The sequence below is a fragment of the Balaenoptera physalus genome (assembly GCF_965194825.1).
Source record: "Balaenoptera physalus genome assembly, chromosome: 20".
NCBI lineage: Eukaryota > Metazoa > Chordata > Mammalia > Artiodactyla > Balaenopteridae > Balaenoptera > Balaenoptera physalus.
The window spans coordinates 14,746,371-14,758,268 of NC_138901.1; the positions used below are offsets into that span (position 1 = coordinate 14,746,371).

Here is an 11,898-nt window from a genome sequence, read left to right on the forward strand (position 1 = left end):
GTATTTAACTTGTCTGTTCCTTGTATTCCTGTGAACTTGACATAGGTCTAAGGGCTTGACTAGATTCAAGTTAAGTGTTTTTGGTAAGAACAGTCCCAGTCGGGTTGTACCATCACTGCATCCCTAATGGTGATGCCGAGTTGAAGCAGCTGGTGCAGGTGGTGACACTGGCATCTCCCCTTTGTTAGGACTGTGTGGTGGCAGAGTGTGAATATCCCATTATCAACAGTCACTCACCTGATGGTTCAGCATCCATTGGCAATCCTTGCCTGAATCACTTCATTCAGTAGAAATTCTACATTTATTAGCTGACATTTTTCTGTAAGGAAGAACTTTATTTATATTCCTTTTCTCTCTCTCTCTGGACTCATGGATTTTAAAAAAATAGCAGTATAATCCATTATAGTCCTTATTTATTTATTTATTTATTTATTTATTTATTTATTTAAAGGTTGGGGATCCTTTTGCTTTTTTTTTTTTAATTAATTAATTTATTTATTTTTGGCTGTGTTGGGTCTTCGTTTCTGTGCGAGGGCTTTCTCTAGTTACGGCAAGCGGGAGCCACTCTTCATCGCAGTGCGCAGGCCTCTCACTATCGCGGCCTCTCTTGTTGCGGAGCGCGGGCTCCAGACGCGCAGGCTCAGTAGTTGTGGCTCACGGGCTTAGTTGCTCCGTGGCATGTGGGATCTTCCCAGACCAGGGCTTGAACCCGTGTCCCCTGCATTGGCAGGCAGATTCTCAACCACCGCGCCACCAGGGAAGCCCAGTCCTTATTTATTTTTGTTTGTTTTTGGTTTTGTTCCTATTCCTTTTGGTACTCAAATTGTTCCAGTTTGGCCAACAGGAGCCCCTTCACGCTGGCTTCTGCATCCTTTTGCTGAGAACCCAGTCGTGTTTGAGCACCTTGCTTTCTAGCCCAGCAAGACACTGGAGGATTATCTGGCGCTCCCCGATCAGACCTGGATGGGATCAGCCATCCTAAAATAGATTAGATTCAGTGGAGCCTCTTATCCTACTCACTGGGGACCGCAGCTGGTCAGTTAATCATAAGGAAATACATACACACCTTAAACATTTTATTTTAACTTTAAGTAATGTGACTCTTAAAGGAAGTCTTTGATGTAAGACAAGATTTTTTTTTTTGACTTGGGTCCAACTGAATGGAGTTGTTCGTTTCCTCTCTTGCATGAAGCACACTCACATGCCTTCTGTGACTTCTAGATCGAGACAGACATTTAAGACACCTCCTAAGCGATTTGAAAGCAGAATCCTAGCTTTCAGCTATTTATGTCCCGTCGCTTACAGTTGAGTCTCCCACATCTAATTCCACAGCAGTTTTTGTAGCAACTCCCTCGCATTGAGTCTTTCCAAAGATTCAGCTTACCTCAAACGTGGCGGCCCGTGTATTTTATCAGCTTACGGAGTATTTAAACTGCAAGGACAAGTGGCAGAAATGAGTTTGGGAAAGAACATAACTGAGCCTAGAGATGAGCCCATAGAGTTGGGGGCAGAGGGGCCCAGCATGCGGGACGCAAGCCCCCAGGGGGCAGCGTGAGTGGTGAGGGTGATGGGGAGTCAGGCAGCATGGGCTGCGGAAAACGGAAAACGCGGAGCATTAACGACACAGTCAGTAGGTGAGAAGTGGCCACCAGGTGAGCGCTTCCGTGGTGGTGGACTTGTTCCTCCTGTCCTGAATCTGTCACCCACCTAAGGAACATTCTGGTGAAGTAGAACAAAGATGACTGGGCTCGGGAATAAGACCTGCATCTTGTCCTGGTTTGTCGCTATCCAGCAGTGACCCTGGGCTTGTCATTGAGCCTTTCTGTCCGTGTCTTCATCTGGGGATGGTGACATTTGCTCTGCTCACCTCACAGGGCTCTTGTGAAGGGTGGGTTTTCTCCAGTGAGGAAGGTGACGAGCTCCTGGCTTTCTCTCGCTGTCTGGTGGAGAATCCGAGTGGTGGGGCCTGACGTGAGGGACCCAAGCCGTGCTCGGGAGCCACCGCAGTGTTACACCCCATGCAGACAAGCTAGACATCATACACGCATATTTCATCTGTCGGCATGCAGTGGTTTCATGGCTGAGACGTGTTATTAGATAACATCAAAGTGAGCTCACTGGAAACTTGTTAAATAATCTTTTTCTGGGAACCAAAAACTCTTTCTTTTTTTTTTGGCCATGGCACGGGGCTTGCGGGATCTTAGTTCCCTGACCAGGGATCAAACCCGCGCCCTCGGCAGTGAAAGTGCGGAGTCCTAACCACTGGACCACCAGGGTATTCCCACCAAAAACTGTTTTTATTTCGTTTATTAACCCAGTGTTAAGACCTGTCATATGTGGGCACCTTGCAAGTCCCTGGGGGTACAACAGGGAAGTGAACGCACAGAAATCCCTGCCCACGAGGAGTTCCGTGCCGGTTGCGTGAAGAATAACTAGCAGCAAGGAGAGAGCGTCCTGTGGGCCGAACACTGGTTTGAGCCACCGTTTTCACGCTTAATGTGTGCATCTAATCTTCACAGCAGCCCCACGGGGTCATCCTCATTTCACGGTCACGGATGCTGAGGCGCAGGGTGACCAAGGGGCTTCCGAGGGCCAGTGGCAGAGCCAGCGGGCATCCCAGGCACTGGCTCCAGAGCGCAGTTCCCCACTGGGACCTCCAACGCTCGTGTGGCACCTGCAGGGTGCCCAGCACTGCTCTGAGGCCATCAGAACCGTCAGCCGGTTCTCCCAAGGCACCTTCTAGGTGGAAGAATCAGCAGCAACACCCCCTTCCTCTGCTGCTGAGTTGGGATGAGAATTCTCCCCTGAAGGCCTGTGATGGCCCGCGTTTCTTTCCAGACCTGCACGGTGGACATCTTCTCTGCGGGCTGCGTCTTTTACTACGTGATCTCTGAGGGCAGCCACCCTTTCGGCAAGTCCCTGCAGCGGCAGGCCAACATCCTCCTGGGCGCCTGCAGCCTGGACTGTCTGCACCCCGAGAAGCACGGTGAGCGGGCCGCAGGGCTGGGGGGCCCTCGGGAGCGGCCCCTGCAGGCGGGCGGCGGTGGGACCGGCTCTGACTCCCCAGAGGCCCTTCTTTCCAGCTGCTCGCCCTGTGGGCCTCAGTGAACTGACGACTGGGTCCAGAGCCGGTGGAGGGCTGGGTAGGGTGTCCTCGAAGCGCCACCTTCTAAAGCCAAGCAGCTCCCAGGTTCCTTCAGGTCACACGATGACCTGTGTGAGCTGGGTAAGGCCCCCCTTGGGGGACCTCTGTTTTCCAGCTTGTGACTCGTGAGGGTTAAATAATCTGAGGTCCCTTCCTGCCCTGACGTCTGGGGAGACGGAAAGGCCATGCTGCATACACTGGGCTCTCGCGTGTGGGCCAGTGGTCAGCGCGTGCGGCCTGGGCTGAGGACAGATGGGCCGGGCCCTCGCTCTCCAGGCACGCAGGTGACAAGTCTTTCTGCCTGACTTCAGGGTTTCCCGCATTATAATCGGCCTGTGACACCCCACTGTTGCCTTTTGAAAAAATTTAAACTGTCTTGCTGTTTTGCTCATGGATTAATTTTCCTTATTCCCTGGAGACAAAACAGATGAGCGTAAAGGCCCAGAATCCCATTATACAGTGATGAATGACAGCTGCTCATACCTTGGTATATATCATTCTGATCATCCATCTGGACGTGTATGCATATTTTTATAAAAATGGGGTTAAACAGTGCATAGTATCTTGCAGCACGCTCGTTTTTGAACTTCATCTTGACTCTCTCTGCGTCCGTCCGCGTTCAGCCAGCACGTCATCCTGGTGGCCCACAGTCCAGCGCGTGGAGGCACAGTGGTGTCACCCGAGCCTCTGATATCGACTATTTCCAATCACTCTTTTTCACTCACCGCGCGGGGAGGGCTCTCCTTAGCTGAAGTCTCGTGCAAGCTCTTATGTCATTGGATTGAGTTCCTGTCCGTAGAACCTTGAGTCACAGGGCATGCAGACTGTCAGGGTTTTGGGTATTTGCTTGTGGCTTTAGGCTGGTAATCACGAGTCGCCTGTTTATTTTCCTCCTTTGTAGAAGACGTTACTGCCCGGGAGTTAATAGAGAAGATGATTGCAATGGATCCTCAGAAGCGCCCGTCAGCGAAGCACGTGCTGAAACACCCGTTCTTCTGGAGCCTAGAAAAGCAGCTCCAGTTCTTCCAGGTGGAGACATTTGTTTTCTTTATCAAAAATCTTCATGTAACCTTTCCAGTTTTTTTTCCCAGAAACTACAGCAAAGGCCAAAGAATAAAACAAATGACCCCATAATTCCATAACCGAGAGATAACCACAGTTGACATTTTAATATATTTTCTTCATACGGGCAGACCGGGTTTGGCTCCAGACCACCCTGATAAAGCAAATATCGCAATAAAGTGAGTCACGTGAACTTTTTGGGTTCCCGGTACATATAAAAGTTCATGTTTACACTATACTGTACTCTAAGTGTGCGATAACATTACGTCTGAGGTCAGGTGTCTTCCAGGGACCTTCAGACTAGCCAGGTCACTTTGTTGTGTGTGTTTTTTTTTAAACATTATTAACATTTTTTGATTAATGTCCTTTTTATTTATTTATTTATTTATTTATTTATTTGGCTGCGCCAGGTCTTAGTTGTGGCACGCGGGTTCCCTAGTCTCAGCATGTGGGTTCTTTAGTTGCGGCATGTGAACTCTTAGTTGTGGCATGCATGTGGGATCTAGTTCCCCGACCAGGGATCGAAGCTAGGCCTCCTGCATTGGGAGTGCAGAGCCTTAGCCACTGGACCACCAGGGAAGTCCCTAGCCAGGTCACTTTGATGATGACAAGATGTAGAGCAGGAATGAAGCTCACACAAAGGGACCTTCACCCCCCCAGGGTTAGGATGTAAACTCTCAGCATCTCCAAGCCACGTGTCTTGCGAACACCCCTGGCTTCCGTCCGCGTCACTAGCTGTACCGACTTTGCAGCTCAGCACCGTGTGCCCCCCCGTGTACCCGAGTTGACAATCCCCCCCACAAGGCTTTCTTCCCGCAACTGCAAGCTAGACGGTCATCTTCTGACTGACTGACTTCATCTTCGTCAAAGAAAGAAAAGACTATGGGCCCCATGAGGCTGCTTGGTGGACCTGTCTCACTGGCGGGGGCTCAGAGAGGCCTGTGCTCAGGTGCATACCTCGGACCCCGCGCAGGATTTAGATCCAGGGCCGGGGCCTCCAGAGCCCACACTCTTGTCACCAGCTTTTCTCCTCTGAAAGAAGTCTTGGCGTCATCTGTCTTTCCTAATTGTTTGAATGAGGAGTGACAACCCTGCATCAGTCATGGCTCTGAGCATGTCCTGTTTCAGTGGGTACACAAAAGTCACAGGATGCGAATCAAAATGGACCTTTTTTTTTTTTGGTTCATTGATGAATTCGGATTGCACACGTGGCCCTGTGTGGCATGTATGCGTGAAACACGGGCGAGGCACTGCGGGTCTGAGGTGGAGATAGTCCGTGTGGGCCTCTCCTCAGTGAGTGGCAGACGGGGCTGCTCCCGGGGAAGAGATGATGGACAGAGGAGAAGGCAGGACGCTTGCTGCCCGGCTCTGGGCTGAGGCTCGGGCAGGGGTGGCCGTCCCGGCACTCAGAGTGTCCGTCCTCTGGCTCTCAGAGCCTCTGCGCACTGACTTTTCCCTGTTGCCCTGTCTCCCTCCCAGGACGTGAGTGACCGGATAGAGAAGGAGTCCCTAGACGGCCCGATCGTGAAGCAGCTGGAGCGCGGCGGGCGGGCTGTGGTGAAGATGGACTGGAGGGAGAATATCACAGTCCCCCTGCAGACAGGTGACCTCGCGGCGCCCCTGGGGTCAGTGTTGGTGGAAGCGGTTCAGAAGCAGCAGCTGTTTCTGAGAAGCAGACTTGGAAACGGCAACTCCAGGCCGTTTGGGGCTCCAAACACCGCTTCTGGGATTGAGGCTTCCTGTGGTTTGGATACAGGTCGCACCGTTGCTCTGACGTGTGTCCCAGTTGTCTCTCAGAGTGACAGGTTAGTGACAGGTGTCATGCTCTCGGCGGTCATTTCTGATCGCAGGTGAGAAAGGGAGGTGGAATTCAGACTAACACTGCCGCCCTGGGGTTCAGTCTGGGGAAACGCTCCTGTCAGCGACAAGAATGGAGTTAGGTCATGATTTGGTCTGATTGCTTGATCCCCAGGAGCCCCAGGAATTGTTTTCTTTCGAAATCTGTTTGTCTGTTACATTGCCTTCCTTGTTTTTTGCCTAGATCTGCGTAAATTCAGAACCTATAAAGGCGGCTCTGTCCGAGATCTCCTCCGGGCCATGAGAAATAAGGTGAGGGCTATGAGCACACGGGGGGCCGGGCGGGGCCGCGGCGCAGCCCCCCTGCTCATATCCCTTCTCTGGGGGTCCTCCAGCCCCCCTGGATGAGGACCTCACAGAGGCTGGGAGGCCTTGGCTGCACAGGAAACACTAGAGGCTGCTTCTTCCCCTGCATGAACTTTCTCTCCGGGGAGGGTGAGGCGGGGACACAGGTCACAGTGCAGCCTCTGCTAGAAGCGGGCTCCCGGGTGCTACATCCTTTGCTGACTTGTTTGGTGCCTGGATCTGCACCGATAAACTCCTTCTGCTGGGGCCCTTCCCGCCCGGGGCTGGCCCCGTCCTCCCCGCGCCGGCCTCGCTGGGCTCCGAGGCCTCCCCCGAGGGCGGGGAAGCGGCACCAGGAGCGGGAGGGTGGTTCCTTTACCCCGCCTAACGGTCGGTCTTCCTTGAGCGAGGGTCTTGCCCGGGTCCCGCGGGCTCCTCTCTGCTGACCGTGGGTCTGTGTCCCCCGCCCCGTCCCGTCTACAGAAGCACCACTACCGGGAACTGCCCGAGGAGGTGCGGGAGACGCTGGGCCCCCTCCCCGACGGCTTCGTGCGCTACTTCACCTCGCGCTTCCCCCACCTCCTCTCCCACACCTACCGGGCCATGGAGCTGTGCCGCCACGAGAGGCCCTTCCAGCCCTACTACCACGAGCCCCCCGAGCCCCGGCCCCCAGTGACTCCAGACGCCCTCTGAGCCAGGCGGCCTCCGTGCCGGTGGCCCCGCTGGGACCGAGGGCCGGATCTCTACAAGCCACAGCCTGGCGTCTCCTGCCGAGCAGGGAGACCAGGCTCCAAAACCAAGTGCCTCGAGCTGCCTGCTCTGCAGCCAGCAGGGGAGGATGCTGACCCCGGGAAGTGGGCGACGTGACCCCGCCCCCCTCCCGACCCACGAGGGAGCTGGGAAGACATTGGCCGTGAAAGCTTGACCATCGGGGGACGGCTGCGAAGGAGGGCCATTCCCAGAGGCAGAGAGGAACACCCTCTGCCTTCTCCTGGATGGACTCGCTTCAGACTCGCGTTTCTTTTAAAACTTCCTGTGAGATGCCAGTCTGTGGGCCTTTAAGGAAGAGAGCTGAGGGAACCCTCAGCGGTGCCTACGTGCTGGGCCCGGGAGCATCTCTCTCTTGGACCAGCCGGGCCGAGGTGCACTAAGTGCAGCCTCTGCTAGAAGCAGGGCTCCGGAGGAGAGGGTGCCCAGGAGGAGGAGGACCTTCAGAGGGCGTCACCCCCAGGGATCGGAGATGCCTCACTGATCACAGACGCGCCCACAGGTTCCCAGGTCACTGTAACCAGTGTTTCCTTGGGGGTGGCGAGAGCCTTGAGGGTGGGGACACGGTGTGGGGAGAGGCCAGCCTGGAACTCTGGAAGGTGAGTCTGTGTCTGCGGGTCTCTCAGAAACAAAGAGGCTGCTGCGTTCTGAGACAGCTGTGGCCCAGGGCACGGGTGGCCTGAATGGTGGCCTTTGGTGGAGTCGTGCCCTGGGGCGCTTGGGGATGTGTAGGAGCATTTGGGGGCAAGAGGTGATAAGTCCCCTGGCCTTGAAGGAAAGCAGCTCCGACCCAGGCAGGGACAGGCCTTTGGGACCAGAGGGGAGCAGGCCAGGTGGGACACTCACGGCCCCCCGGGGAGAGCCCTGGCCAGCAGGTAGGCAATGAGGCTGCTCTGTCCCTGGGGCCGGCAGGACGGGCCAGGGGTTAGAGGGCCAAGGCCAGGGTCACCACACACTTTGTGGGCAGACTTTTATGTTTCTCTTGGCAGATTTTAATAACTTTATATTTTGATCATACTGTAGAATGCTACATTAGCGTGAGCTAAACTTAACTTGAAGCTTGTGAGGAAGTAATGCAAGATATAGAATACATCTTCTATTTTGTAAGGTACCCAAAGTCCCATCCCCTCCAGAAACAGTGTTCATATGTAGAACATTCTCTAATGCTGACGAGTAAAACGTTATAGCAACACTGTATACATGTATGAAAATAATATTCTCTAAATTATGTCAATACCGTGGGGTTTTTTCCCCCCTAAAATTAATATAATTTTTAACTTTAGTTTTAGTCAAAAATTCCTCTGTCTTTTCTCTACCGAGAGCCTTAGAGGTTAAATGCAATCAGGGTACCATGTAAGGAAGCGTTTTACGTGTACTTTCTCCAGCCAGGGGAGTGGATCATTGCAGTTCGGTCCTAGTGAACCCAGAGACTCCACTCAGGAGGAAGAATGTTACTGTCTCGTTTTACTAACTGACAGAGAAATCACTGTTTCTTCTCCTTGTAAGACGTTTTCTGGTGGTGGATTTGAATGAGGGCCACTCATCAAAAGCACTCATTCTGCCTTCAGAGAGTTCAGTTCCCTTCCTTTCCTAATGCCTAACGTCACTTTTTTTTCCTTTTCTCCTTTAATATTATCCTACATCTTTAAACCTCATCAGTTACCTCATTTAGACCTGGGAGCCCCGGCATCCTTGGTCAGCATCGTGGTGTCTTGTACCACGCTGCCCGTTTTTCACAGCCGGACGGTTTTCTTCTCCCCGCTCTGATGCTCCTGGGCCAGCCCCCTCCCGCACTGTTCTCCTATGGCGGCTCTGCAGGTCGCTTTGCCGCCGGGCCTGAGGGTGAGACAGTACGAGGTGGAGAAGGTGCCACGAGCGATTTAAAGGACCGTCAGCTTCCTGTGTTGGGGGCAGTGGTGGGCGGGGCGGGGGTTGGCGAGGCAGCTGCCTTGCCTCGTGGTCGCTGCTGAATGTTCTCTCTGGGGAGTAGCCAGGTCATTCTCAGCAGCCCAGGGTTTATGTCATCTCTCTGTTTTGGCCCAGCTTGCCTCCAGGACAGCTTTTTAAAAAATTCCTTTTCTGCTTGCAATACTAGTTTTTAACCACCCAACTTTCTCAAACTCATTTATTCAATGTATTTTATTTGAGCACTTACTATATGAGCTGGACAGGCTATCGCCTGCTAGGGACACAGGTGAACAAAATAGGCAAAACCTCGGCTTTCATACGAGCCAGTGATAGGGAGACGGCAGTGAGTAAATATCAGTGCTGCGAAGAAGATGCGGGCGTAGGGAAGGGCGTGCATTTGGGGTTTTCACCCATCAGATCCAGGGTCAGATTGCCTTCTGTCCACCTTCTCTCCGTCACCTTTGGGAACCCAGTCACCCGTCAGTCCTCCAAGTGGCTTGAAAAGGTCTCTTGTGGGCACCATCTGGTTTATCCCATCCTGGTCTCTAGAATTCTGGTTTCCTGTTGTGCTCAGCGCAGCGGGAAGGTGTCTTTCTTTCTCGAAAAGAGGGTTCTGCAGCCTGCCACGTGTCCTGTCACTGCTGAGCTGTTTGATCTTTAGTACGATTCTTGGAAGGCTGTTTGACTTTTTACAAGTACACCATCTTCATCTTTAAGACAGAATTTATTCGCGTCTGTTAGGGATCCCAAGGACACCATAATCTATTTAAATCTTGTGTTGACCCTGGTATTGAATCTGTCTTTGGCACACCTGCCAGAATTCTCATGTTGCTTACTGAGTCCTTTTAACTTCAATTTTTAGAGAGCTCCACCTGTCACTGGGCACCAGAGCGTCTGCACTCTTGGGAATCATTGGTGTTACATGATAAGTCGCTAAACCACCTGGTAGCTGATGTATAAAATCCCAGATGCAAAGGTCCCCTCCCATCTCCCCCTCACTCAGTGCAAGAGCCGTCATAGGCTCTTCCCAGGGAGACATTATTCCGACCCATTACATGTATTTCAGTGGAAGAGCCACAGGTTAGCGGGTCCAGCAAAGTGTTTCCTTCCCACCAACTGGAGAAGAAAGGTCCTTATCAGAGCTCGCCCTGATCCTTTGGGGGAAGTTTTGTGTGAACGCGATTCATTTATCACCGCAGTGAAAGAGATGAACTGGTGGTTGATCTGACCTCGAAGGTGTGGGGGGCCTTTGGGTTGCAGGGCTTTGTCCTCTTGGCCACTTTCTTCTCTGAAGTTGGACTGTGGCCAGGCTTGGATTTCCCAGGGCTGTTCTCACTGTGCATCTCTGTTCATCGGATCCGCAGCCTTGAAGTCCTCCAGGAAGGTGGGCTGGTTCCGTTTTCACAGCCTTCTGTGCGGGAAGACAGAGCACAGTACACCCGTAAGGAGCCTCTTTAAATTCTCTTTAGCTTTCTCTCTGCTCATTTAGCTTCTGAAATCCCTCTTCCTCGTATTTTCCAGTGTTTCTTTTCCTTGGCCACCCTTCACCATCCTGGAGTAGTTGTTTCAGTTGACTGTGGTCTGGCACGTTGGCCTTGCCTGGAAGAAAGTCGCCAGGTGTCCTGTACAGATGAGCCAGAATTCCGCCTTCCAGTGTTGGACCCGTTATCCTTTAAACCAAAGTGTCTACTCTTCCTGTACTTGGTTTTCTTTATGAAACAGTGATTTCCACGAGTAACAGGTCCCGATTTTTTTTATCGGCACTTAAATCCTCTCTGTATTCATTGGAAAACCACAAAGACAGCATCTGCGACGAGCCTCCCCCCTAGAGCAGCCTTAACCAACACTTCCAGCCAAAGTCCCCACCCCGCTCGCCTCACCCTGTGCTCTTGAGTGTCTGGCGGGTACAGTAGTCCTTTTCAGTGTCCCAGAAGCTGTGACGGGGGAGTCCCCGCTTTACCTAGAAAGCATTACCAGTCAACTCTGCAGCATTCGCAGATGCAAACCTTATGTAGTGTTCTTTTTTGCAATGGCCTATTTATTTAACCTATTTATATTTATTTAATTTTTACTCTGAAGTGTATCCAGTGACAATTGCACTTGCTTAAAGCACATCAGATTTGCTTTGGACAACACCCCTGACCATTTTAAAACTGGAAAAGGAAAAGTTATACTGTATCCTTCCACAGGATGGACGCCTTATAGTAGTTTTGTCATTAAAGGATAAATAATTTGGTTGGGGTAAAAATGTTAATTTTTAAGTGATTTTTTTTTTTTTTTTTTGAATTCTGTGCCATTGTGTCTTCTCTGTGGACAGTTAATTGTTTGATGGGTCTGTGTTAATTGTGTGATACAATCCTCTGTGGAACCTAAAATCCTCTTTTTAGCTTAATATTTTATAAACTGCCAGATTGTACGATTTTTATGTGTATTTTAAAGCTTGATGATGTGAGGGTATCTAAGTTAAACGGCCTATTTTTGTACCTCCTGTACAGTTTTATAATTCTGCTGATTGATAATGGCACCTTATGTTGAGCCAACCTCAAATAAAAGTAGTTTTAGATTTGGAAGCCAGCTCCGTCTTCTTAAAGACTTGACCACCACTCTCAGACCAGGGGGTCGTTCTTGGCTGTCTTCCTGGGCAGGAGTCTGGCTGGTGAAGCGGGAGCAATGGGCTTAGCAGGTGGGAGGATGGACGGGAGGGGTGTATTTGTTTACTTGCTGGTGCTTGTGGCAGGGTCCGGGGGCCGGAGAATCCTCCTTCGTTTCTGTGGGCAAAGCTTCCTTGAAACACTGCAGGAAGTCCCCCGAAGTATTGATTTGGGCTGAATTCCAGGAAGGTGGCCATGTTGGGACAGACATGCCTCCTGATG

The 11,898-nt window shown here is 51.8% G+C and overlaps 1 protein-coding gene across 7 annotated transcripts in view; it reads left to right on the forward strand.

Annotated features, from left to right (window-relative positions):
• The window catches only part of ERN1 (endoplasmic reticulum to nucleus signaling 1), a 98,332-nt gene extending 86,737 nt beyond the window's left edge, over positions 1-11,595 (forward strand). For 6 of the 7 annotated variants that reach the window (XM_082441996.1, XM_082441998.1, XM_082442002.1 and 3 more), the window contains 5 exons: positions 2,839-2,986; positions 4,047-4,174; positions 5,687-5,810; positions 6,249-6,316; positions 6,833-11,595. In XM_082441996.1, coding sequence (XP_082298122.1) covers positions 2,839-2,986; positions 4,047-4,174; positions 5,687-5,810; positions 6,249-6,316; positions 6,833-7,042 — 678 coding nt within the window. In that variant the 3' untranslated portion in view covers positions 7,043-11,595. Of the gene's footprint in view, positions 1-2,838; positions 2,987-3,260; positions 3,424-4,046; positions 4,175-5,686; positions 5,811-6,248; positions 6,317-6,832 lie in introns of those variants that run through there. The other variant, XM_082442001.1, reaches the window with a different exon arrangement.
• Positions 11,596-11,898: the final 303 nt, after the last annotated feature.